The sequence below is a fragment of the Schistocerca cancellata genome, chromosome 7, assembly GCF_023864275.1.
Source record: "Schistocerca cancellata isolate TAMUIC-IGC-003103 chromosome 7, iqSchCanc2.1, whole genome shotgun sequence".
Classification (NCBI taxonomy): domain Eukaryota; kingdom Metazoa; phylum Arthropoda; class Insecta; order Orthoptera; family Acrididae; genus Schistocerca; species Schistocerca cancellata.
In genome coordinates this window covers 34,422,445-34,449,630 of record NC_064632.1, presented here as the reverse complement: position 1 = coordinate 34,449,630, position 27,186 = coordinate 34,422,445, and the positions used below count along the sequence as shown (strand labels likewise).

Sequence of the window (27,186 nt, the reverse complement as noted above, 5' to 3'; positions counted from 1 at the left end):
TCGTGTAATTCGTCAGGGAATTCAATATTCTGATGTCTGCAGTGCCAAGAGTGTGCCGAGAATACCAAGTGTCGGACATCATCTCTCACCACGGACGACGCACTGGCGAATGACCTTCACTTAGCGGCCGAAAGCAACGGCGTTTCTGTAGATTTGTTAGCGCTCACAGACAGGCAGCAGTAGATGAAATAACCACAGAAATCAATGTGCGATGTACGACGAACGTATCCATTAGTGTAGTGCGGCTAAATTTGGCGATAATGGGGTAAAGAAGCATATGACCGACGCGAGTGCCTTTGCTCACAGCACGACATGGCCTGTAGCGCGTCTGCTGGGCTCGTGACCGTGTCGGTTGGATCCTGGAAATGGAGAACCGTGGCCTGGTCAGATGAGTCCCGACTTCAGTTGGTAAGAGCTGATGGTAGGGTTCGAATGTGGTGCAGACCCACGAAGCCACGGACCCAGCTTGTCAACAAGCCACTGTGCAAGCTGATGGTCGCTGCGTAATGGTGTGGGTTGTGTTTACGCGGAATAGACTGAAACGATCACTGACTCGAAATGATTATGTTCGGCTACTGGGGGACCATTTGCAACCATTCGTGGACTTCATGTTCCGAAAGATGTCATGCCACTGGGCAACAACTGTCCGCGATTCCTTTGAAGAGCATTCTAATAGCTTTGCATGGCTCAGTATTTCAGCAGGGGACTTCCAATACCTTGTTGAGCCAATGCCACGTCGAATTGCTGCACTATGCCGGGAAAAAGGGGGTCCGACACGATATTAGGAGGTATTGTACGGCTTTTGTCACCTCAAGGTATTCGAGCTTCATTGTGTCATTAATGGAATACTAACTAGCTGGTAGACGTAAACTACAGATTGCAACAAAGGTTGTATACAGAAGGAAGCAATTAAATGATACTAAATGGATATTCAACTCAGGAAAGTGCATTCATTATACGAATTTCCAAGTTACTGAGTGTGTATGTGTGTGTAGTGGTGGTACAATTAGTACGGTTGGGGCGAGAGGGACCGGGGGGGGGGGGGGGGGGGAAGAGGGCTCAGCGGTGCACTCTTACACTATTCTCTTCTGTGTCAGAACGAAAAAAAGTCGACTCACGTTTATAACACTCTGGCTAAATCCCCATTCAGCTACCCAGTTTTAGGCTTCCTGCTGTTTCCCGAAATCTCTTAGGATGAATGCTGGGTTGATGTCTTTGGAAGCGCACAGGCGATTCATTTTACCGTCCTTCCCTTTCGAGTATTTTCTGTGTCTCATATGACTTCTGTGTAGACGGAAATTCCCCCCACCCTTTCATCAGATACAGTCCATGAAAAGAAACTTTATACTATGTGTAACTAATGATGCTACAAATAAAAAATTAAAGTTTCAGACTATCGCACATAAGCACCTATCTCGTCAGAAGAGCCCGGACATCCTTATGTTATGCAAAATTGACCACTATACGTCACGCGAGGAGAGCACGCCAGTATAAATAGGGGGCGAGAAATATTGTGTTGTCAGCACAGAAGCAGTACCGGCAGAATGGGACGCTCGGGACAGCTCCTTAACTTGGAACATGGACCGGTCATCATTGTATGTCATGTGAGTAACAAACCCATCGGCGACATTTTAGCCCTTCTAAAGCTGCCCAACTGTTGGTGTTGTGATTACTAAGTGGTAGCACGAAGGAGCAGTCACAGCAAAAACAAGGCGAGCCAGATCTCATGTTATGAGAAAAGGGTGAGGAAAGGGACCATTTAGCACTGCGGAGAGTGGCTGCAAAAATCGTGTGAAATCAGCAGAGGGAATCACTCGTGAGTTCCAAACAGGTACTAGCAGCCCAGCTACCACTGTGACTATTTTTGTTGTTGTTGTGGTCTTCAGTCCAGAGACTGTTTTGATGCAGCTCTCCATGCTACTCTATCCTGTGCAAGCTTCTTCATCTCCCAGTACCTACTCCCTCTGAATCTGTTCAGTGTATTCATCTCTTGGTCTCCCTCTACGATTTTTACCCTCTGTGCTACCCTCTGTGCTACTCTCTTCTGCAAGAAGGAAGTCAGTACCAAGACTAAGTTATCTGTGCACCGTTCAATCTTTCGACCAACCTTGTTGTATGGGAGCGAAAGCTGGGTGGATTCAGGCTACCTTATCAACAAGGTTGAGGCTACGGATATGAAAGTAGCTAGGATGATTGCAGGTACTAGTAGATTGGAACAATGGCAGGAGGGTGTGCACAATGAGGAAATCAAAGAAAAACTGGGAATGAACTCTATAGATGTAGCAGTCAGGGCGAACAGGCTTAGATGGTGGGGTCATGTTACACGCATGGGCGAAGCAAGGTTACCCAAGAGACTCATGGATTCAGCAGTAGAGGGTAGGAGGAGTCGGGCAGACCGAGGAGAAGGTACCTGGATTCGGTTAAGAATGATTTTGAAGTAATAGGTTTAACATCAGAAGAGGTACCAATGTTAGCACTGAATAGGGGATCATGGAGGAACTGTATAAGGGGGTCTATGCTTCAGACTGAACGCTGAAAGGCATAATCAGTCTTAAATGATGATGATGATGATGATGATGATGATGATGATGCCACCCTCCAATACTAAATTGGTGGTCCCTCGATGCCTCAGAACGTGTCCTACCAACCTATCCCTTCTTCTAGTCAAGTTGTGCCACATATTTCTCTTCTCCCCAATTCTATTCAACAGCTCCTCATTAGTTAGGTGATCTACCCATCTAATCTTCAGTATCCTTCTGTAGCACCACATTTCTAAAGCTTCTATTTTCTTTTTGTCTAAACTATTTATCGTCCACGTTTCACTTCCATACATGGCTACACTCCGTACAAATACTTTCAGAAACGACTTCCTGACACTGAACTCTATACTCGATGTTAACAAATTTCTCTTCTTCAGAAACGCTTTCCTTGCCATTGCCAATCTACATTTTATATCCTCTCTACTTCGACCATCATCAGTTATTTTGCTCTCCAAATAGCAAAACTCATTTACTATTTTAAGCGTCTCATTTCCTAATGTAATTCCCGCAGCATCACCCGACTTAATTCGACTACATTCCATTAATTCGACTACATTCCATTAATTCGACTACATTCCATTAATGTACAAGGCCAATCCTCTCATCTGTCAAATAGCAAAGCTAGCGTCTCCTATCTTGCTCCTGAGATGCCTTCCTCTTTATCTATCTCTATTAGCCACGCAATCTTCTTTTACTTTATATTTCCTTAATTATGTTTCATCAAGTCTCTCTATTCTTCTCATCCCTTCACCATGAGTCTCCTTCATACTCCCTGCTGCTAGCACTTCTGTATAAAATCTGTCTCTTCAATAATGTCTAATTATAACAGTACTTATGATCTACGAATATAAACTCTATAGGTATGTATTTTTCCAGGTGTGTCTTTCTAATTGTTTATTTCACTTTTTGTAGTAGATGTAGTTTAACATGCCTACTAAAACATATGAATGTAAAATAAGTAGAATGCCTGGTTAGATGTAAGAGAGGGCCTGATGGCCCTAATCTTTCCAGGTTAAATAAATCAATAAATAAATAAATTATCCTCCTTTTGCTTTTGTTAATGTTCATGTTATATCCTCCTTTCAAGACACTGTCCATTCCGTTCAGCTGCTCTTCCAGGTCCTTTGCTGTCTCTGACAGAATTACAATGTCATCGGCGAACCTCAAAGTTTTTATTTCTTTTCCAGGCATTTTAATACCTACTCCGAACTTTTCTTTTGTTTCCTTTACTGCTTGCTCAATATACAGATTGAATAGAATCGGAGATAGGCTACAACCCTGTCTCACTCCCTTCCCAACCACTACTTCCCTTTCATGCCCCTCGACTCTTATAACTGCCATCTGGTTTCTGTACAAATTGTAAATAGCCTTTCGCTCCCTGTATTTGACCCCTTCCACCTTCAGACTTTGAAAGAGAGTACTCCAGTCAACACTGTGACTATTAGTGTGCAGTTAAAAATAATGAGGTGGAAGGCCTGAACTCTCTTCAGAAGCCTCACATTCGCGTACTCTCAGCTAAGTGAGGCTTGAGGTGGTGAAGACAGCGACCCCACTGGGCAGTGGATGAGTGGAAGCGAGTGGTTTGGAGGGCTGAATCACGCTGTACCCTGTGGGAATCCGATGGGAGGGTTTGCGTTTGGCGAATACCTGGAGAACGTTACCTTCCATCAAGCGTAGTGCCAGCAGTGAAGTTCGGAGGAGGTGGTGTCACGGTATGAGGGTGTTTTTCTTGGTTAGGGTGTGGTCCCCTTATTGCACTTACAAAAACGCTAAATGCTGAAGGATATGGAAAACATTCACGGCATTGTTTACTGCAAACAGTAGAGGAGCGGTTCAGAGACAATGACTATTTGTGTCAGCAAGACAATGCACACTTTAGTACAGTATCATCTGCGCGGTAATGTTTCGTGGACACTAATATACCTGAAACAGATTAGCCTAGCCAGAGCCCCGAACGTAATCCAACAGAACGGCTGTGGGATGTGTTAGAACGTCGACTTGGTTCCAGACAGGTTCCAGACTTGCCTCCAACACCGCTTCCTCCCGTGGTTTTGGCTTTTGAGACAAATCGGGCAGCCGTTCCTCCACAGATATCCAGACACTTCACTGGAACTGTCTCCCGCAGAGTTCCAACCATCATAAAGGTGAACGGTGGACACAACGCATATTAATGTTCACTAGCAGACATCCGGATACTTTTGTTCACATAAACTATTTAGACGCTACAATGGGCTAGAATAAAGTATGCTGTAGCTGAAGACTGTGAGATTTATTTAGAAAAGAATGACATGCAATTTTGTCATATGATGACATGTTGGAGACCGTGGCTGTTTTTGAAGACAAATGTTGATGGTGTTAGGACAGCAACCAGCCACAAATTTACTTTGAGTTCCTTTATTCAAAGGAAACCGTTACCGGTTTCGAATCGTTGCGATTCATCATCAGACGGTTTACATGCTTTCTTTCTGACATTTGGTGTGTTTTTATAGATTAATTGTCGTGAAACGTCGGAATGATCTCAACGACAAATCTAAAGTGTACAGTGAGAACTATTACGTGTGCAACAACGAGGATGCAGTGGGAATGCATTTACATCGATTGGATGAACGTTATGGAAATAATCACTCGAAACCGACGTTTCACGACAATTAATCTATAAAAACACACCAAATGTCAGAAAGAAAGCATGTAAACCGTCTGATGATGAATCGCAACGATTCGAAACCGGTAACGGTTTCCTTTGAATAAAGGAACTCAAAGTAAATTTGTGGCTGGTTGCTGTCCTAACACCATCAACAAAAGAATGACATGTTTCAGAGATTAAAGTTCTTTTATTTTTGTATTTGTTGACACAATCACGTGAGCATTTCACAGTGCTGTAACCGGTTTCGACCAGTCAGTGGTCATTTTTCGTCTAAATTCGCATTGTGCAAGCTACTACCGTTGCGTCGTCATCAATACTAAACAATAAAAGGGGTCACCTTCGGTATTGTTGACAACGAAACGGAAACTGCTTGCAGCATGTCTGAAGATTAACACTGGGTGGTCGAAACCGGTGCCAGTATTGTGAAATGCTCATCTGATGGTCCAAAAATATAATCATAAAAGTGAGATTTGTCACATGTTTGAGGTGTTATCAGCCAGCTACCCTGCAGTGGAGTGTGTGTTGTTTCGTCAGATTCAGACTGTGAGCCAGATGAGGCCTCGAAGTAGGAACCTTACCTTTCCTAAAAAATATTTCTGTTATTCAGCACTTAGTCCACAGCCGGCCGGTGTGGCCGAGGGGTTCTAGGCGCTACAGTGTGGAACCGCGCGACCGCTACGGTCGCAGGTTCGAATCCTGCCTCGGGCATCGATGTGTTTGGTGTTCTTAGGTTAGTTAGGTTTAAGTAGTTCTAAGTTCTACGGGACTGATGACCTCAGCAGTTAACTCCCATAGTGCTCGGAGCCATTTGAACCATTTTGAACTTAGTTCACAGGATTTATAATAAATATACTCAATGATTTAAAATAAACGAATATGGGCTCTGCAAATTACTTATTGTTATCCACATTGGTTTCCTGCTCCAGCTCCCCCGGTGTGGTGTACGAGCATTCTCCACTTTCGTCAGAACATGTATAGTTCTTCTCTCAGAACTGTATCCAAGCTGACTCGTCTTGTTCTTACTTCCTCCTTCACTTGGTCCAGCCACCTATACCTCGATCGTCCTACTGGACTTCTATCAATCACGCGATTGTGTAGCCAATGTTTTGCTGTCCTTCCCTCATCCATTCGTTTGACGTGGTCAAGCTATCTCACACAACTACTTGTCACTTCTTCTTTCAGCCGGCCGGTGTGGCCGTGTGGTTCTAGGCACTTCAGTCTGGAACCGCGTGACGGCTACGGTCGCAGGTTCGAATCCTGCCTCGGGCATGGATGTGTGTGATGTCCTTAGGTTAGTTAGGTTTAAGTAGTTCTCTAAGTTCTAGGGGACTGATGACCACAGATGTTAAGTCCCATAGTGCTCAGAGCCATTTTTTTTTAACTTCTTCTTTCAAGCGTGTGTGCACTCCAACTTCTTCCCTTATTTTATCACTCCTAATCTTATCCTTTCTAGTTTTCTGCCTCATAGATCGTAATTTCATTTCAGCGGCTTGCCGTTCGTTGTCGATCTGTTTGGGTGTAGTGTAGGTCGACTGACCACATGTTACTATTGGGATATAGTATGACTGATTGACTGAAGGAGAGTCTGCTTTGATCTTAAGGAGACTTATTCGTTTCAGAGCACACTTCAAACTTGATCGTAGGATGGGGCTGAGTGTTGACTTCAGTTACTGATCTCATGCTGTACCCATGCTTATCACTTAAAATGATGCACGCAAGATATTTATATTGGTCAACTGTTTCCAGCTGTGTATCTTCCAGGCTCATTTTTCCTTCCTTGTTCTGTTGTTGATAGACACTGAAACCATTTATGATTTATTTATTAATCCATGTGATATTACATGATCATTCGAGGTGCCTAGACTCTCCTGAACTTCTTTCTCTGTTATTACCCTAAATTATTACATCATCTGCAAATACAAATGCGTTGGTGTGCTTATTGTTGTTCTGCTTCGCTCCTTTCATAACTTCAGCCACGACTGTGATAAAGGTTATGGGGGAAAGGGGCTGCCTTCCTGAAGTCCTTCGGTTGTTTGGAATCAATCAAAATTACCATTTGTTACACTACGTATTGTCTTTTATATAGTACTTGAGATTTTTTTAAAATTCAATGATCTTGTAAAACATGGCAACGTACTCTCATTTTATAACTATTACTATTGTCACAGATTATAAACACCATGCCAATGGATTCGAAGCAAAATACTGAGAAATTAATACAGGGTGATTCAAAAAGAATACCACAACTTTAGGAATTTAAAACTCTGCAACGACAAAAGGCAGAGCTAAGCACTATCTGTCGGCGAATTAAGGGAGCTATAAAGTTTGATTTAGTTGTACATTTGTTCGCTTGAGGCGCTGTTGACTAGGCGTCAGCGTCAGTTGATGCTAAGATGGCGACCGCTCAACAGAAAGCTTTTTGTGTTATTGAGTACGGCAGAAGTGAATCGACGACAGTTGTTCAGCGTGCATTTCGAACGAAGTATGGTGTTAAACCTCCTGATAGGTGGTGTATTAAACGTTGGTATAAACAGTTTACAGAGAATGGGTGTTTGTGCAAAAGGAAAAGTTCTGGACGGCCGAGAACGAGTGATGAAAATGTAGCACGCATCCAACAAGCATTTGTTCGCAGCCCAGGAAAACCGACTCTCAGAGCTAGCAGAGGGCTGCAAATTCCACAATCAACTGTATGGAGAGTCCTACGAAAAAGGTTAGTTATGAAACCTTATCGTCTGAAATTGGTTCAAGCAGCCCGTGACAGAGCACTTCATCACTGGCCTCCAAGAAGCCCTGATCTTACCCCCTGCGATTTTTTCTTATGGGAATATGTTAAGGATATGGTGTTTCGGCCACCTCTCCCAGCCACCATTGATGATTTGAAACGAGAAATAACAGCAGCTATCCAAACTATTACGCCTGATATGCTACAGAGAGTGTGGAACGAGTTGGAGTATCGGGTTGATTTTGCTCAAGTGTCTGGAGGGCGCAAAATTGAACATCTCTGAACTTGTTTTTGAGTGAAAAAAAAAACCTTTTTAAATACTCTTTGTAATGATGTATAACAGAAGGTTATATTATGTTTCTTTCATTTAATACACATTTTTAAAGTTGTGGTATTCTTTTTGAATCACCCTGTATATTAAGCACCTACTGTAACTGTTTGGGCGAATACATGCTCCTCTTCCAGTTATCAATTACGCGAAATAATCGAAAAGTAGGTTAACAAACCCTAAACCAGTCACACACTAAAATAGCTGGATCTGAGGTCAACACAGGAATCCCTTATGCTTCTCCTGAGAAAGGTCTCTGTTGGGGAGGTGTGCCATGCATTCCCTCCGACATGTCACTAGATGCCATGCATTTATTGATGTCCTTTGAATGAGTGCTTCTGCAGTGTTGTGTCGCGTTTGTCTCGTTAGGGATGAACATGGAGTGAAAGGAACGTACAAGTTGAAACTAGATGCACGTATACAGCCTATTTCTCCCAAATACCAGCAATGGGCTGCTATAACTACCATCCCTTGACAATGGACTCATAGCCATCAACACTGCCACATTCTCTTTTGCCCTGAGACACAGACGAAAGGTTTGGGCTATCCCAGAACATATGTGCAAAGAGTGGTAGTCAAGTGCTTTACAGCGTAATCACCCCTTCCTTTGCTGTCCAAATATCAATGATCAAAATTCGTTCCACCTCCCGATTTCGGATCAGCTACTTTCTGGTCGAAAGTCATATCTCTTCTGGGTCTTTTCAAGAGGCTGTAAATGTAGCTTAAGCGTATTTCAATGTATTTCTAAGAAAAGTTATTTAGTGAACGTTTGGCAACTCACCTGTATCATCAACTGGTACTTCGCTCCAGCACTGGTGACCCTATAAAAAAAAAAGAAACAAAATTACATTCTATTACGTGACAGAACTGAGAATATCTTAATACAATACATTGTAAGCATACTATGTATTCGACATTTTGTGACATTCACTCGTGCTTTACAGCATCTTGATCAACAATGGTAGCATCAGGGCCGGTTTAAGGCCCAAGGGACACAATCAGCCGCTTGTAGCGCCAGAATCCAGATTGGTACAGTTATCTGGTATGAAACTACGTTAAACTGCAAGAAATTCTGTCCAAAGAGTTACTGGAAATTTACACAATGCTGTGAATTTACCTGTAAGTGTTGACAGCTTACTCATAAAGACGAGACCAGAAGAGAGTTTTGCTAACGTGATAATGGATGCAAAAGTTCTTGCAGACAAACTTGGAAAAGAAAATTCGTCCCAGGAAAGACAAGAAGCAATTTACCAAGGAGTCTAACACTGAACCTATTCATGAAGACGCAACAGAATACTACTCTAAGGTAAAGTTTTTTTACATTATTCTCGATTCAGGTATCTACTCACTAAAAGATAGATATGAGGATGTGGGCAGTCATAGTAGAAGCTTCAGCTATCTATAGGATACTCATATTCTGCAGATGCGAGGTGATGGTAAACTAAAACCGTCTACGTTGCGCTTCAGGCTGTGGTAAGTGATGGTGATGAATATGGCGTCAAAGCGAATGAGCTCAGTGCCCATTCTTCCTGGTGGACGTACTTCACAAAGCAGTTTTATTGACAATTTCCCCCAATACTTTTATAAGCTTATGAATTACTCTGGCCTTACCTGTATCAGTAGATAGCGGTGAAAGATGATTTCCAAAACTAAAGTTGATGAAGACACACCTTATCTCAACCCTTTCTCATGAACGATAGTATTAACTTAGGCCACTTAATCTATTCTCCTCAAGATATCATTTCAGATTCTGTTTTAAAATATTTTGCTAGAGTAAAGGATAGAAAGGTTTCAGTACCATGTTCACATCCAAAGGATATATTGAACAGCTGTAGGAGTTATATGTGACTTAATTAGTCTCACATTTTTGTGTTTTCCTTTTCAGTTTTAAACATAAAAATGTTTTATGATGTTGATCACTCTTCAACTACTTTAACGGCAAATTTTCTAAAATTTAACGTCTTACTGATGAGTTTTCTCCACATGTAACATAGTACTACGCAGTTAAATTGTGTCTTACGTTTAATATGTCAGTAAAATTGGATGATTTTTTTTTATATTTGTGGCTTACCTTCTCCGACGGAAAGTAAAATAAAGTTAAGGGATTAAATATTTCCATTATTAAACTGAAAAAAGATAAAGATCTCATATTTTCATTCCTTCCAGGAAGTTTAATAGTGAATGTGTCAACAAATAAACAAAAATTTCAATATAATTCTGCTCTCACTGAAAGGCTGTAAAGATCTCAAGAATTACCTTACAAGGAAAGAATTGTTATCTCTTTTGGAATATAGTACTGGAATACGATTCAGAAATTTAGTTTTGTTGCAGAGAAATGTTTATGTAGTATTCATTTTAATTTAGTTTTGTTTTGTTACAGAGAAATGTTTATGTAGTATTCATTTTAAAAGAAAAAAGCAATCCCTTTCTACGGCAATAACACTTATTTTAAAAAATTTACCATGAGCCAAAGAAACCAAACCTAAGGGGTGGGACAGTGGGGAGGGGGGAGGGGAGGAGGATTGCGAGCGGTAAATGACAGAAAATGTAAAAAAAAAAAAACCGTCAGCAGTCGATATTTGGAATGTAATTGATTTTTGTGACCAGTTTTGGCGTTTCACTAAACCATCTTCAGTTCCCTGTAGTGAAATGCCAAAACTGGCCACATAAATCAATTACATTCAAAATATACACGACTGAAGGTGTTTCTAATTTTACATTTAACATTGAGAAGTCCCTCAACCATCTTGTACAAAGACAGACTTACAGAGGACACATATGTCGCAAGTGTGGGAAAATGTTCTCTAAACGGCCCTGGGTAACACTAGACAGACATCTGGGTGGACCGAAACCGCGTCCGGCCATCCAAATTTGGATTTTGTGCGGTTTCTCTATGTCACTTAAGGCAAATACCGAAATGGTTGCTTTGAAAAGGATACAGTCAATTTCCTACCCTAACATGAGCTTACGCTTCTCCGATGGGATGTTAAACTTTAACCCTTCCTTTTTTTAACACTTCGATAAAGTAATGATTGAATCAGTAAGGCACTCGCTGGGAACTACTGCAACGTCGCTAAAATTACACACATAGTCGAGTAAGCTGTGTTTCATAATTTTACATTTGACATCGCACATTCAGTGTCCTGCAAGACCGTGCACCGCTCGATCCTTAAAAAGGTGGATCAAAGTCTTGCTCTTCCATCCTAATCTAGAGAAAGTTTGGCCATACCATAACATTCCTGGCCAATGTCAGACGATTTATCCCCAGACATTGTCAAAATGAGGTGATGTTCTTCCTTCATGACCTCATCTTGCATGGGACGTCAATCTGCCAACAAGGGATTTTTTTTTTCGTTTCACGTCCCACAGCCACAAATTAATTGAAGTACAATTCCCTTTTCCATCCCGGCTGTTGTACGATCACTGTCATTTATCCAATGATTAACAATTTTTAAGTGATACTGCTATACTCGAAAATTTACACTATCTCCTGTAGTCAGTGTACACAAATGTGCATCTGTCGTTTTAGTACATAAACACGAGCGAGAACAATGTTCCACATTCATCAATGCTTTAAAAAAAATGGTTCAAATGACTCTGAGCACTATGGGACTTAACATCTGTGGTCATCAGTCCCCTAGAACTTAGAACTACTTAAACCTAACTAACCTAAGGACATCACAAACATCCATGCCCGAGGCAGGATTCGAACCTGCGAACCTAGCGGTCACGCGGTTCCAGACTAAAGCGTCTAGAACCGCACGGCCACACCGGCCGGCATCAATGCTTTAAACTAATATTACTGCCTTAATGGCATACTTGCATAAACGCAACAACTCATGATACGAGGGTGTGGCGAAAAGTAATGCCTCTAAATTTCTTATGTGAAAACTCTAGATTTTGAAATGACACACACATTATTAACTTTCTACATCTTTACTCTTCAAGTCTACGTACTTGCAGCCCTCTGTCGGCAGAGGGCTCCGAATTGTAGCGTGTAACCACGGCCCCCTAAAGAGAAGGCTGCGGCTCGCACATCTGACGTCACGCAGAGGGGGCCAGCGTTGGCGAGACGCTGGGCAGACAGAATCGGGGTGCACGACATGCAGTCTTTCTCAGTCGATTTGACAGAAGCTATCTGGTACAAAATTTTGATTTCTACGTTACTTGTACCTTTATATGTCAGTCTCACACTGAAGTGCCCATCATCATTTCACTAGTGGTCATATTTATTGTGATGTTTCTCCTATAAGCACAAAATTCGAAATCATTGGAATGAAAAATATGGGTCGCTATGAATTTGCGTTTGGTGCAAGTTAGACCATATATTTCTGTGTATTAAATGAAGCTAACATTTTGGATTTTTCTTCAAACTTGGGAGGGGATCAATATCTGCCTCCAGGTTCAAGAAAATGGATTTTATGTAGTTGTTCACTTACGATCATACTCGCATGGGAATGAAATATTCATAACATTCCATATATCTCGGAAGCCTTTCAAGATGTCCTAACGAGATTCTGGCAAATGATATCTGTCAAAGATGGTTAACACACAAAACTTTCTTATCTTCGGCGATATAGCAGAAGCTATAGTTCTTATTTTATTTTGTTTAAAATCAGTACTGTAATTTTTAAGAGTCACCGACAGCTAGTAAAAAAAGAATTTATTTGTATAAAAAACATGAAATATCTTCTCTTGTGTTACTGTAAACCGACACAATGAAACGCACCAAAGGATTTTCTTTCTGCACTTCAGGTATCTTCCTCACATGAAAAATTACAGCAAATAGCATACCGTAGCATCTTTTCGCTCCTATATCTGTACAGAGTGAGGAAGTGAATCTTCTTACTACAAATACCTCTTAATACATCAGTGATATTGACTTTGACGAATAGATGGCAAAATTCTGCAGGTCGTCAGTGCGTTCACAGCTTCAGAGTTATGAAGGAGTGTTACTGGGCCGGCCGTTGTAACCGAGCGGTTCTAGGAGCTTCAGTCTGGAACCGCGCGACCGCTACGGTCGCAGATTCGAATCCTGCCTCGGGCATGGATGTGTGTGATGTCCTTAGGCTAGTTAGGTTTAAGTACTTCTCAGTTCTAGGTGACTGATGACCTCAGATGTTAAGTCCCATAGTGCTCAGAGCCATTTGAACCATTTTGAGTGTTACTGGGCTAGTTCTAGCCTGCTGCAACATGCAGAATTGTTCTATTAAAAATAACAAATTTGATGCCTGTTAATTGTGGTTAGCAAGGTAACGACAATGTGATAGCCATTGCTGTATGAACTGCTTGAGAATCTCATTAATGTTAAAATAAATTGTAAATATACAGTACATAATCTATCCTTAACACATCAAAAGATAATTAAGATGAAGAAGTTCACCGCTTCACTCTGATGCGGCTAAGAACAAAGATATTGTGCATTATTTGCTGCGGATTATTTTCATATTTCTTTGCTTGTTTTTCGTAACAGCAGACAGAAAATCCTTTGATAAACTTTCATCGCAGTCGTTCACTATTAAAAATACGATTGATTATTGGATTCCGCCAAAATTGCAACAAAATCGGCGACTTATTGTTGCCTGAATTGTTAACCTTTAACCATTTGAAGAGGCATCATCATTTATGAGTAACAACTACATTTTTCTTGTTGATAGGTTTGTTTTTGTTTCTTTTGCCAAAACATAGTATAATTTACACAAACTCACCTTGCATTCGCGACAGAATCCTGAAGCAGAATATTTTATTAAACAAGCAATTGACGACCAGAGAGCTCAATAGCTTACGGAAAACCTCACTGTATTGGTGTACAGCAACATAAGCGATGAAATTTCATATTTTTCGTAGCAGAAAATTCTCTTTTATAGTTAGCTGTCGGTGATTCTTAAGAAATTACAGTACTGGTTCGAAAAAAAAATAATAAAAATTATAGCATCTGCTATATCGCTGTAGGTAAGTTCCGTACGTTAACTATATGGAAAAAATGCTCTCCTCCCTGCGTGCTATCGTTTGCCTGACTCTAGTTTCGTTCCCTCGAACGGTTTACAAGATACGTGCTCTGTTATGAATATTTCAATCTAGTACGCATACATACGGAAGCAAACGCGCTGCATAAAACCCACTTTCACGAGACTGAAGGCAGATACTGATCCCGTGCCAACTGTAAAGAAACATTTGCAACATTTATCCCATTCCGGTAAACACTCGCCTAAAATTCTGCAAAAAATCTTGTGCTACATAGTTCTGTTCGTTGAACATACTATCCCGCTCTGTCAGCATGCGGGTATATATCCATTCCCTCGAATGTAACTCTAACTCCTCCTTTCTTGCTTATTTTTAGCGTTTCTGCTATAGAATTATTGATCTTTAAATCTAGTGTTGAAATTGTAGTGTTGGCAGAAGAGCCAACACTGTGTTGCTAGAGGAGGCCGAAATGCACGCTATAAGCTCACGCAGGATGGCGTGAGGTCTGGAACAGTTAAAGGAGTAGAGTCTAGTAAATAAAGTACGTAGTTGCTTGAATACTTAACTTTAATCCATAATTGTAGAACATCGCTCTTGATGATACATAATTTGAATCTCAATATAAACGGGTAATGGCGCCTTGCTAGGTCGTAGCAAATGACGTAGCTGAAGGCTATGCTAACTATCGTCTCGGCAAATGAGAGCGTATTTGTCAGTGTAGCTTCGCTAGCAAAGTCGGCTGGACAACTGGGGCGAGTGCTAGGACGTGTCTCTAGACCTGCCGTGTGGCGGCGCTCGGTCTGAAATCACTGACAGTGGCGACACGCGGGTCCGTCGTATACTATATAGCGGACCGCGGCCGATTTAAAAGCTACCACCTAGCAAGTGTGGTGTCTGGCGGTGACACCACAGAAATTACGTCCGGTCTAACCTATATAAAATTCCTGGCATCCGTCACAGTTAATTGATCTTGACAATGGGTCCATTTTGTTGTTTATCTGAAGTGTCAACCTATGCATTGTGTATGCGAAGAACTAGTTTTCGTTTTACATAGTCCGCAAGATTGTTAATTCGACGAGAAACAGTATCGTTCGGAAGTAGCACTGTAGCAAAATGCTTTGCAGGTTTTTCATCGAGTCTACATTGTGTTATGTCTGTCAGGCATGGTTTTATCATATTCTCAGCGACAGTGTGCGCTTCGGTCGCTTGTGTAATGCGACAGCTGTCCAAATACGATGCGTCTGTCGCTTTTTGGGTTGGGTTGTTTGTGGGAAGAGACCAAACAGCGAGGTCATCGGTCTCATCTGATCAGAGAAGGACGGGGAAGGAAGTCGGCCGTGCCCTTTCAAAGAAACCATCCCGGCGTTTGCCTGGAGCGATTTAGGGAAATCACAGAAAACCCAAATGAGGATGGCTGGGCGCGGGTTTGCACCGTCGTCCTCCCAAATGCAAGTCCAGTGTGCTAACCACTGCGCCACCTCGCTCGGTGTGGCTTTTTCATTCACAGTTTTGCTCGCATACTTCACAGTTTCTTGATTTCTTATTAATTGTTATTCCTTCCGAATAAAAATTTCTTCACTTTTGTCCTTGCAATCGGGGTGTATCGCTTCTAAATATCGGTGCATCTTAGCAGGTACCTATGGAACTATTCGGAAATAACGTACTACGAAACATACAGAGGCGAGAGCCATTAGAATCAACAGATCCGAGATTCATGTTAAGATTCGTCGTAATTTCTTTTTGCTGCTATTAGCGGGTCGTCAGATATCTTAGTGTTTGAAATGCTAGAGGTTGAAGTCGTTACATTATCTTCTTCGGTCTCTTAGTCTTAGTCGGAAGCTGATGCCACACTCCCGAGCGAATTATCTCTGAACTTTCGATTCAAGATTTTGTTGCAGCACTTTAAGCCAATACTCCATTCTGTGTTTTAAAATCAACAGATTAATTTTACAACGTGACAAACGTTGAATAATATTGACCACAAGCTACTGCATTTTACAGCTGAAGTCAATACCAAACACAAATCAGGTACACTGCAGTCCACGAGTAAAGTGCAGATTTTGTATGTCGGATTGGACTACGCATTGCAATCACAAATTCGAGTTGAGATCTGCACTCCGTTCTACGCGGCAAGGGCTTATGTAGCCACGGACAGCGAAGCAAAGATGGCAAAGCGACGAAATCCTTCGAGGCGGTTCGGGGGACTGTTGCATGTGGATGAGAGAGAGAGAGAGAGAGAGAGAGAGAGAGAGAGAGAGAGAGAGAGACGGGGGGGGGGGGGAGGGAGGGACGGAGAGAGATTGAGAGAGGGACTAAGCATGAGAATGGTCGCTGCGTGTGTCAATAGCGACGAGTGTTGAGTCGAGCAACTACCTAGTTGTACAAGCTAAATTCTTTTGTTTTTACTTTTTATTGAAACTTGTGTAATGGTATTTAAAATGCTACTTTCGTCATTTTCGGCTGAGAGAAAAAAGTAACCTTTACAAAAACCGACATTTATATGATAATTGTGCGAATTTTTTTCTCAGTGTGTGATCTAGAGTAAAATAGTGCTTTTCAGAAACCTCATAATTTATGTTGCTATGTGAATAGTCTGTAACTGACTTGTCTGCATGCAGCGACGTAAATACACTCCTGGAAATGGAAAAAAGAACACATTGACACCGGTGTGTCAGACCCACCACACTTGCTCCGGACACTGCGAGAGGGCTGTACAAGCAATGATCACACGCACGGCACAGCGGACACACCAGGAACCGCGGTGTTGGCCGTCGAATGGCGCTAGCTGCGCAGCATTTGTGCACCGCCGCCGTCAGTGTCAGCCAGTTTGCCGTGGCATACGGAGCTCCATCGCAGTCTTTAACACTGGTAGCATGCCGCGACAGCGTGGACGTGAACCGTATGTGCAGTTGACGGACTTTGAGCGAGGGCGTATAGTGGGCATGCGGGAGGCCGGGTGGACGTACCGCCGAATTGCTCAACACGTGGGGCGTGAGGTCTCCACAGTACATCGATGTTGTCGCCAGTGGTCGGCGGAAGGTGCACGTGCCCGTCGACCTGGGACCGGACCGCAGCGACGCACGGATGCACGCCAAGACCGTAGGATCCTACGCAGTGCCGTCGGGGACCGCACCGCCACTTCCCATGAAATTAGGGACACTGTTGCTCCTGGGGTATCGGCGAGGACCATTCGCAACCATCTCCATGAAGTTGGGCTACGGTCCCGCACACCGTTAGGCCGTCTTCCGCTCACGCCCCAACATCGTGCAGCCCGCCTCCAGTGGTGTCGCGACAGGCGTGAATGGAGGGACGAATGGAGACGTGTCGTCTTCAGCGATGAGAGTCGCTTCTGCCTTGGTGCCAATGATGGTCGTATGCGTGTTTGGCGCCGTGCAGGTGAGCGCCACAATCAGGACTGCATACGACCGAGGCACACAGGGCCAACACCCGGCATCATGGTGTGGGGAGCGATCTCCTACACTGGCCGTGCACCACTGGTGATCGTCGAGGAGACACTGAATAGTGCACGGTACATCCAAACCGTCATCGAACCCATCGTTCTACCATTCCTAGACCGGCAAGAGAACTTGCTGTTCCAACAGGACAATGCACATCCGCATGTATCCCGTGCCACCCAACGTGCTTTAGAAGGTGTAAGTCAACTACCCTGGCCAGCAAGATCTCCGGATCTGTCCCCCATTGAGCATGTTTGGAACTGGATGAAGCGTCGTCTCACGCGGTCTGCACGTCCAGCACGAACGCTGGTCCAACTGAGGCGCCAGGTGGAAATGGCATGGCAAGCCGTTCCACAGGACTACATCCAGCATCTCTACGATCGTCTCCATGGGAGAATAGCAGCCTGCATTGCTGCGAAAGGTGGATATACACTGTACTAGTGCCGACATTGTACATGCTCTGTTGCCTGTGTCTATGTGCCTGTGGTTCTGTCAGTGTGATCATGTGATGTATCTGACCCCAGGAATGTGTCAATAAAGTTTCCCCTTCCTGGGACAATGAATTCACGGTGTTCTTATTTCAATTTCCAGGAGTGTATTTTACAGTATTACACCTTTTCAATGCACGAATACTGTTGAAATAATAACGGCCAAGTTCTTTGTTTTTGTCGCCTTTGTACTGGTAGCTGCTACTGTCCATGCAAATGCTAAAATGTATTTGTTTTCCTCACGACACACGTTTCGACGAATTCGATTAAAACGTCATGAACAGTGGGGTTTTCGTCTTTCTTGCTTGCACTGAGGAATTTATGTCTTCAGCCATGTTTCACAAGGTCTTTCACCCTAAGAACTGATGCTGTAAATAAAAAAAAATGTTGGTAAGGCAAGTAGTTTGTAAGTAGGCTGTTTATGTTTTCTTATTGGCAACGTTACGTAGCGCTCTGTACGAAAATCACTGGCTGTGCTGTGTGCAGTCTGTGGCTAGTTTGCATTGTTGTCTGCCATTGTAGTGTTGGTCAGCGGCAGCTGGATGTGAACAGCGCGTAGCGTTGCGCAGTTGGAGGTGAGCCGCCAGCAGTGGTGGATGTGAGGAGAGAGATGGCGGAGTTTTGTTATTTGTCATGAACTGCTATATACATATTATGACTATTAAGGTAAATACATTGTTTGTTCTCTATTAATATCTTTCATTTGCTAACTATCCCTATCAGTAGTTAGTGCCTTCTGTAGTTTGAATCTTTTATTTAGCTGGCAGTAGCGGTGCTCGCTGTATTGCAGTAATTCGAGTAACGAAGATTTTTGTGAGGTAAGTGATTTCTGAAAGGTATAGTTTAATGTTACTCAGGGCCATTGTTTTGCAGGGATCTTTGATAGTCAGATTGCGTTGCGCTAAAAATATTGTGTGGCAGTTTAAGCACAGTCTTGTATAAATTGTTCTAAGGGGACGTTTCATAAGTTTCAAAAGTCAAATTTGTGTGGAATGTAGATACATAGCACAGTCCTTCGTAAACGAGAAACAGAAGACAGAATGCCTCTACTGACACGTTTACAGTGAACAAGATTGTGCCAAAGTACGACAAACCGAGTTGAAATGAGTGATTTGGTCGAGTGGAGTGGTTGAATTACACGCACTGTGGCGCGGAGGCTGCCACAGCAGTGAGTTTGCCTTGACGGTGAAGCATCGTGACTGGGGTCATGCGAAACTGTCAAATCTAAGTGCTAACAACATATGACATCACAAAGAGATGACTGGATTTGCACATATTTGCACACTTGTGGCACTAACTATTGTTATTACAATGAAGCACGATACACCAGTTGAAAAAGGATAAAAAGACGATTATGTTCGTATATAGATATGAAATGGATATAATCTATGAAAGAAGTTAGAGTGCCAAGAAGGTTCCTTTAATGGAAATTTAGTAAATAATTAATAACTTTTGTAAATTCTATGGCTCAAAAGAGATCAACCTATCAAATAGTAGTGCTCGATGTGCATCAACTGAGCTAGATGCATGTTGTATTATTTAAATAACTAATCGCTCATATTTTATAAACCAAGACAGTTACACCATCAGCAAGGTAGTAGGTATGGGCAGACATATACAAACACATCACCAACAACCTTTAGTTTCTAAGAGTTGTGTGACTTATTTTTAATAATTTGTTTATTTTTTGCATAGTTTTGCCCTTAATTTAAAGATGGCTACAGCCATACAAAATCTGACTGCAGTGCTACAAAGGAAATGCTGTATATGTGTATACAACAATTATTCAAAGCAGGGACTATTATCTAAATTTCTCCACTGGAATAAAAATATGCTTTTGTATAATTTGGGGTGAGCTATTTTACATAGAACTGAATATGCTTTGCCTTGTGTTCAGATTTTTAGCATGCATCTAATGGTTCATCCAGATGCGAAACTACATTACTGTATGAAGAATTATACACTAAGGCTATTGAATGCTGTAAGTCGTTAAGTGACACACATGCGTGGAATTTCTGGGGAGGGGTGACAAACTTATATAAGGTGGTGGCCACCTTGCCTCTCTTGCACTGTTCCAGATTAGACTTGGCCACTGTTTCTATGTTTCGATACAGTGTATCGATACGTGGAACTGTTTCACTGTTTCGAAACTGCTATGTTTCACTGTTTCGAAACAGTGGTGTTTCATTCCGCACTGTGTCGGATAACGGGACCAGATTCGATCTCGAGCCAGCCACAGAAACTGTATCGTTGTTTCAAAACAACGCTGTTTCAGTCCACTTGTGCTTGGACGGACTAACTGTATCGAAAAAGTGATGCTTCATTTCACTTTGTCTCGGACGAGATTCGGGCACGGCACAGATACGGAAATACGTTTAACATACTACTTCATCAAACCCTTTCAAGAGTGTCGAAATCTTTTTGACACACAACAGCATGATGCTTAAGATTTCCGAAAATAAAGTTTCGTTTCTAATTGACTGCTCTATTCCGAAATGGCGTAATATATGCTTTATAAACACTAACAAACAATAAAATAAAGCACACTATTCGCATTCAAAATAATAAAAGTGTGAAAAACATTCAGTTAAATTACACATCTCCTATAAAATATGCTTCTCTGTTCATGTACAGTAATCACATTAAAAAAACTCAAGTAAACCTACAACATTTTGAATTAGAAAAGGCGTAGAGTGGCAGTTTTTAGACATATACGTAAATTGGGTGTACTTTCAAGCAATGTGATTGACGGATCATTGATGATATAATGGTGAACGGGAAGGACTGGGAAGCATGGTGGATTTATAGTAATGATTTGAAACACCTTGAGGGACAAAAATTTTTTCTCTTATATTTCGTTATTTTTTCGATTTATGTGGCTTTATTCGTGAGTCTATAGTCAATGTGCCTATTCTCCACAATGTGTGCATGAATATTAGCAGGCTGGGTATATATTATCCATACTAACGAAATTTGGGAATCCCAGTAGCGTATTCGTTGTTTCTGCAGTTTGTTCCCGCCTCCAGTACTATTAGAAAACACAAACTGTTTCACTGTTTCGAAACAGCGTTTCGAAACATTACATTGTATTGTTTCATTTGTTTCGAAACAGTTATGTGTTTCAGTTTGCCCGTCTCTATTCCAGATGGAGTTGCAGAGACAAGGCCTATGTCCGTTTGTGAGGTGGTCATGTGATTTTGATTTTTGTATTTTATCGATATGCACGTCAGAGAGAGAGAGAGCAAGTTATGTTACTGTTAAACAATCTTCGGTCTTGTCGTGGCACAGTCTTTGCACTCTCTGATACATTCTTAGTTGAAGTGTGGTAAGTGACGGTTGTGTTTAGGAGTGCTGTATTGACTCGTGATTGTATCTGTTAGTTGAAGAAAGATTTATTGTAAAGTGCAGCAAGGATAAATGTCATGTATATATTATAAAGCGAAGAGAATATAAATTTTGAATAATATTATTATTTTTGAAGAGAAGAAGTTTGAGTTAGCACTGCACAGCTAGAAATGATTATTGTCAGCTCGTTAATTTGCTCAGAGCTGAGAGAAAGACTACCCCACTTCCCTGAGTCATGCAGTAATATATCAGTCGATTAAGCTGTTTGATTTTTATTGAAATTCCACGTTAATATTATAACCTTTTTAAACCGTTGTTCGCTTTGATAAGCGCAGTATTGTTCAGAACAATGTTATGTGTGAAGATCACGGGAAGTTTTACTCTGTGTTTTTGAATACACACTTCATTCCAAAATAGTTGTCTTGGAAATTCTTTTCATAGGAATAGTTACTCTCCCCATCCCACTGTTTATCATTATGCGTTGCCACGAGCAACGGTTTGAATATGTATTTAGAAACAAAAATCTAGCTTAGCCACTGTCTGCTAGCTGTTTGCTGTTGTGCTTTCGAGAAATCTGCAACAATGTTGTCAAGACGCGACGTAAGTGGAAATTTTGATTAGGGCCAGATAACTGCTTTACTTCAATTGCACATTTAATACAGGTTTATTCCAATTAGTTTCTGTTTAGTCAAAGGTTAGCATGCGAGTTTAAGTTGGATAACAGTATGTGGGTACATAGTTATGGCGCGGGAAGTAAAGCCGGGATAAATTTTCATAGAAACAAATATAGTGGGGAGGGGGGGGGGGGGGTACAGGTTTGGTTTGGGCGGTGGTATACCCACCCGAGGTGGTCTCGAGATGATGGTCTCGATATTTCACAATAGTTCAGTGAAACTTAGAACAATTGGCAGTGTCCAGGACTCTGATTTTATTCAGCAAATAGTTCAGTGTAATTTGTATTTATCATGAGTTAAACAGGATCGCACTTGGGGTTATTTGCACTTAGTCTAAGTCAGTTAGCTAGTGGGACTTGATATCAGAAGGAAAGTGTGTAAAGTAAGACTGCACTGATTTCTGTCGCAGCTGTACATTCTGGCACTGTTGTTTAGTGGATAATACAAACCCATCTAGAAGATAGCTAAGATAAGAAGCGTTAATGAAAAGCGATAATTTTTTAATACCACAACCCGAATGAAATCCACCAAATGCTTCCGATGATAATGATAATCTTTGCAATATTCGAACAGATATCAAAACACAGTTGACTTTTCTTCCAAATTAATATTGGTGAAATAAATTCTCAAATCAAGCCTAGCAGGCCTGGTAACAAAACTAAATACGAAAAACGCTAATACACCAATACGTTATCCAGTCTACTTGTCACAGATGTCTGCAGTTCTAATCATACACGTACCCACCGATACTTGACGGAAGCATTCCATCCTAAAGAAGAATTATTTTCAGTACAGAATCCAGTCTACTTATCGTTGACTGATAGATGACATAATCAGATCTGCTCATATACCTTAATGCAAACCACACTCACTTGCGAGATATGGAGGTAAGCCAAACCAGAACTGAATCTGTGCGGCGAATTAATGATCGTTTGTCTGGCTCATCTGCTCGCCTGAGTGCGATTTTTCGGCAATTTTCCACGCCACTTTAGGCAAAGGCTGGGTTGGTCCCCAATCTCTGCCTTAAAAAAATACGATACACAAATAGCATTTCAGAGATCGCCACCAGTAACAGACTTTGTTTGCCACTTGAATTATTTAATGGAGCAACATGTTTCAAGGTACAGAGCTCATCTTCAGGACAAAAACACGACCCCACACATATTCTGTACAAACTTGGCAGCACAACTTTAAAATCTATGTGCACGTTTGTTAAATGATTTGTATTGTCATTGTAGCCTGAAACTGGTCTCTGTACTTCGAAACATGTTGCTCATTTAAATAATTAAGTAGTCAACAAATTTTGTGACTGGTAGCGGTTTCTGAACAACTTTTTCATTATTTTTTAAACAGTCACGGTCGATTAACAGTCTATTTCGTTTTAAATTGTTACGATACATAAACAATTAAAATAGAATAACTCACCGTATAAAGTTTACACAACTCATAGACAGTTGGTGCACTCGAGTACTCGACTTCCCACCCTTAGGTTAAATGTTAATTGTGACGAAAGGAAAGGTATCTCGACACAAAGACGACATAAAAAAATGGTACTACGAGGAAATATAGAGAGCGGGACGTGTTAACTGCAGCGAGGCCTATGCACGAACGCTCTGTATGCATTCGACAGTTTACGCAGTATGGTGTTTGACAAGGTTTTTGTGGAACCGATTAATGCGGCATTCCGTGTGGTACGGCAACATGACCGCACGACATCATCTGAGCGCTTACGATGGTGGACGAGCAGTTGGACAGCTCGGAGCTAGCCAAGTCTCGTGTGAGCTTTCGTGACTGCAGCACATCGGAGGAAAGCGTTCTGTTCTGTGAGTTTGACACAAATTCTCATAAGAAGCGACTTATCTTAAATTTTCCCTGTGCTCTTTAATTTAAACTCGTTAATTTTATGTGTGTTTGCTTATTAGGCACAGTTTGGCGATTTCTTTACTGTTTAGTGCACAGTACCGCAGTTTTCATCGCGCCAGGGATTTGCATTGTATTTGAACAGCCACTGCAATATTTACAAGCTGCAGTCTGGTGCTGGCTTTCTGTGACTGCAGCAAATCAGAAGACAGCGTTTCGTTCCCTGTGTATGACACAGCTTCTCTTAAGAAGTGACTGATTTTAAATTTCCTCCTTTCTCTATACTTTAAACTAGCTAATTTCGTGCCACAGTTGCAAAATACTAACACGAATTCTTTACAGACGAATGGAAAAACTAGTAGAAGCCGACCTCGGGGAAGATCAGTTTGGATTCCGTAGAAAAATGGGAACACGTGAGGCAATACTGACCTTACGACTTATCTTAGAAGAAAGATTAAGGAAAGGCAAACCTACGTTTCTAGCATTTGTAGACTTGGAGAAGGCTTTTGACAATGTTGACTGGAATACTCTCTTTCAAATTCTAAAGGTGGCAGGGGTAAAATACAGGGAGCGAAAGGCTATTTACAATTTGTACAGAAACCAGATAGCAGTTATAAGAGTCGAGGGACATGAAAGGGAAGCAGTGATTGGGAAGGGAGTAAGACAGGGTTGTAGCCTCTCCCCGATGTTATTCAATCTGTATATTGAGCAAGCAGTAAAGGAAACAAAAGAAAAATTCGGAGTAGGTATTAAAATCAATGGAGAAGAAATAAAAACTTTGAGGTTCGCCGATGACATTGTAATTCTGTCAGAGACAGCAAAGGACTTGGAAGAGCAGTTGAACGGAATGGACAGTGTCTTGAAAGGAAGATATAAGATGAACATCAACAAAAGCAAAACGAGGATAATGGAATGTAGTAGAATTAAGTCGGGTGATGTTGAGGGTATTAGATTAGGAAATGAGACACTTAAAGTAGTAAAGGAGTTTTGCTATTTAGGGAGTAAAATAACCGATGATGGTCGAAGTAGAGAGGATATAAAATGTAGACTGGCAATGGCAAGGAAAGCGTTTCTGAAGAAGAGAAATTTGTTAACATCGAGTATAGATTTAAGTGTCAGGAAGTCATTTCTGAAAGTATTTGTATGGAGTGTAGCCATGTATGGAAGTGAAACATGGACGGTAAATAGTTTAGCCAAGAAGAGAATAGAAGCTTTCGAAATGTGGTGCTACAGAAGAATGCTGAAGATTAGATGGGTAGATCACATAACTAATGAGGAAGTATTGAATAGGATTGGGGAGAAGAGAAGTTTGTGGCACAACTTGACCAGAAGAACGGATCGGTTCGTAGGAGATGTTCTGAGGCATCGAGGGATCACCAATTTAGTATTGGAGGGCAGCGTGGAGGGTAAAAATCGTAGGGGGAGACCAAGAGATGAATACACTAAGCAGATTCTGAAGGATGTAGGTTGCAGTAGGTACTGGGAGATGAAGAAGCTTGCACAGGATAGAGTAGCATGGAGAGCTGCATCAAACCAGTCTCAGGACTGAAGACCACAACAACAACAACAATTTCGTGCGTGTTTGTTTATTTATCAGGCACAGCTTCGATGTTATTAGCTGTCTTGAGCGTATTTTCGCCGTCTTTAGTACGGATAGGAACTGTAATTGCTGTGTTCAGATGTCGGCCTTCGCTCACAGTTCCAGGTGGTGTTGGCTTCAGACACACAGACTGACGCTGCTGCCAGTAGGGTTCACTGTGCGGGGCCGGATGTCGGAATTGAAGAGAGGTGCAGCACGTCCCATATGACCAGCTACTGTGGCCACTCTGGGTTCTTGCCTGCACTGAGGTTGACCTCTCGCTCGTGGTCGAGTGGGAGGTCGTTCCAAGCTGTGGCAGGAGCCGATCGGAGGGCCTCCCTGGCTCTTCTGACTAACGTGTTCGGACGCTGACTTTGACAAAGTCCCTGAGCCAGACGCAGTCGTTCGCCCTGTTTCAGAGGAAGCCTCTGAGCCCACAAGGTCTGGGCATTCACAGAGGGTTAGTTTACTGGTAGTTGGGAGCTCCAACATTAGGCATGTAATGGGACCCCTTAGGGACATGGGAAGGAAAGTAGCATCCACTCTGTGTCCATACCAGGAGGAATCAAATGTATGTGAATTCCTAAGGGACCAAACTGCTGAGGTCATGGGTCCCTAGACTTACACACTACTTAAACTAACTTATGCTAAGAAGAACACATACACACCCATGCCTGAGGGAGGACTCGAACCTCCGGCGGGAAGGGCCCGCGCAAACCGTGAAATGGTGCCTCAAACCGCGCGGCCCACCGGGAGGAATCATTCCAGATGTGGAAAGGGTGTTTACGGATGCCATCAAGACCACTGGGTACAGCCAACTGCAGGTGGTGGCTCATGTCAGTACCAACGATGTGTGTTACCTTCGGACATGTCCGAAAGAACAGAGACAATTTTTGTGATTCAGCAACTATTATGAATTAAGACATAACGGACTTCCAGACATTGGTTTCGGATCCCGATCCGGCACAAATTTTCAATTTTCCCCAAAGATTTCAATCAGTGCCTCCTCGCAACCAATGGCTGAAATTCCTTTGTATCTTATATTTTAAACAGACATAGAAAAAGCCTACCAGATACGCTTATCTGCAAAACTTGATAGAAGATATAGAGAAGATACAACGGAGAGCAGCGCGCTTCGTTACAGGATCATTTAGTAATCGCGAAAGCGTTACGGAGATGATAGATAAACTCCAGTGGAAGACTCTGCAGGAGAGACGCTCAGTAGCTCGGTACGGGTTTTTGTCAAAGTTTCGAGAACATACCTTCACCGAAGAGTCAAGCAGTATATTGCTCCCTCCTACGTATATCTCGCGAAGAGACCATGAGGATAAAATCAGAGAGATTAGAGCCCACACAGAGGCATACCGACAATCCTTCTTTCCACGAACAATACGAGACTGGAATAGAAGGGAGAACCGATAGAGGTACTGAAGGTACCCTCCGCCACACACCGTCAGGTGGCTTGCGGAGTATGGATGTAGATGTAGATGTAGAATGGTGCTATTTAGAGAAGCAACGGAAAATCTCAATCAAAGTGACAAGTTTAGAATTTCAACCGGCCTCATATGAATACATGTACTCACTCAG

The 27,186-nt window shown here is 42.1% G+C and overlaps 1 protein-coding gene across 1 annotated transcript in view; it reads right to left on the bottom strand.

The window, feature by feature from the left end:
* LOC126092250 (uncharacterized) overlaps window positions 1–27,186 on the bottom strand; it is a 700,330-nt gene that overhangs the window by 517,570 nt on the left and 155,574 nt on the right. Inside the window, exon 2 of the mRNA XM_049907760.1 lies at window positions 9,016–9,055. Coding sequence (XP_049763717.1) covers window positions 9,016–9,055 — 40 coding nt within the window. The remainder of the gene's footprint in view (window positions 1–9,015; window positions 9,056–27,186) is intronic.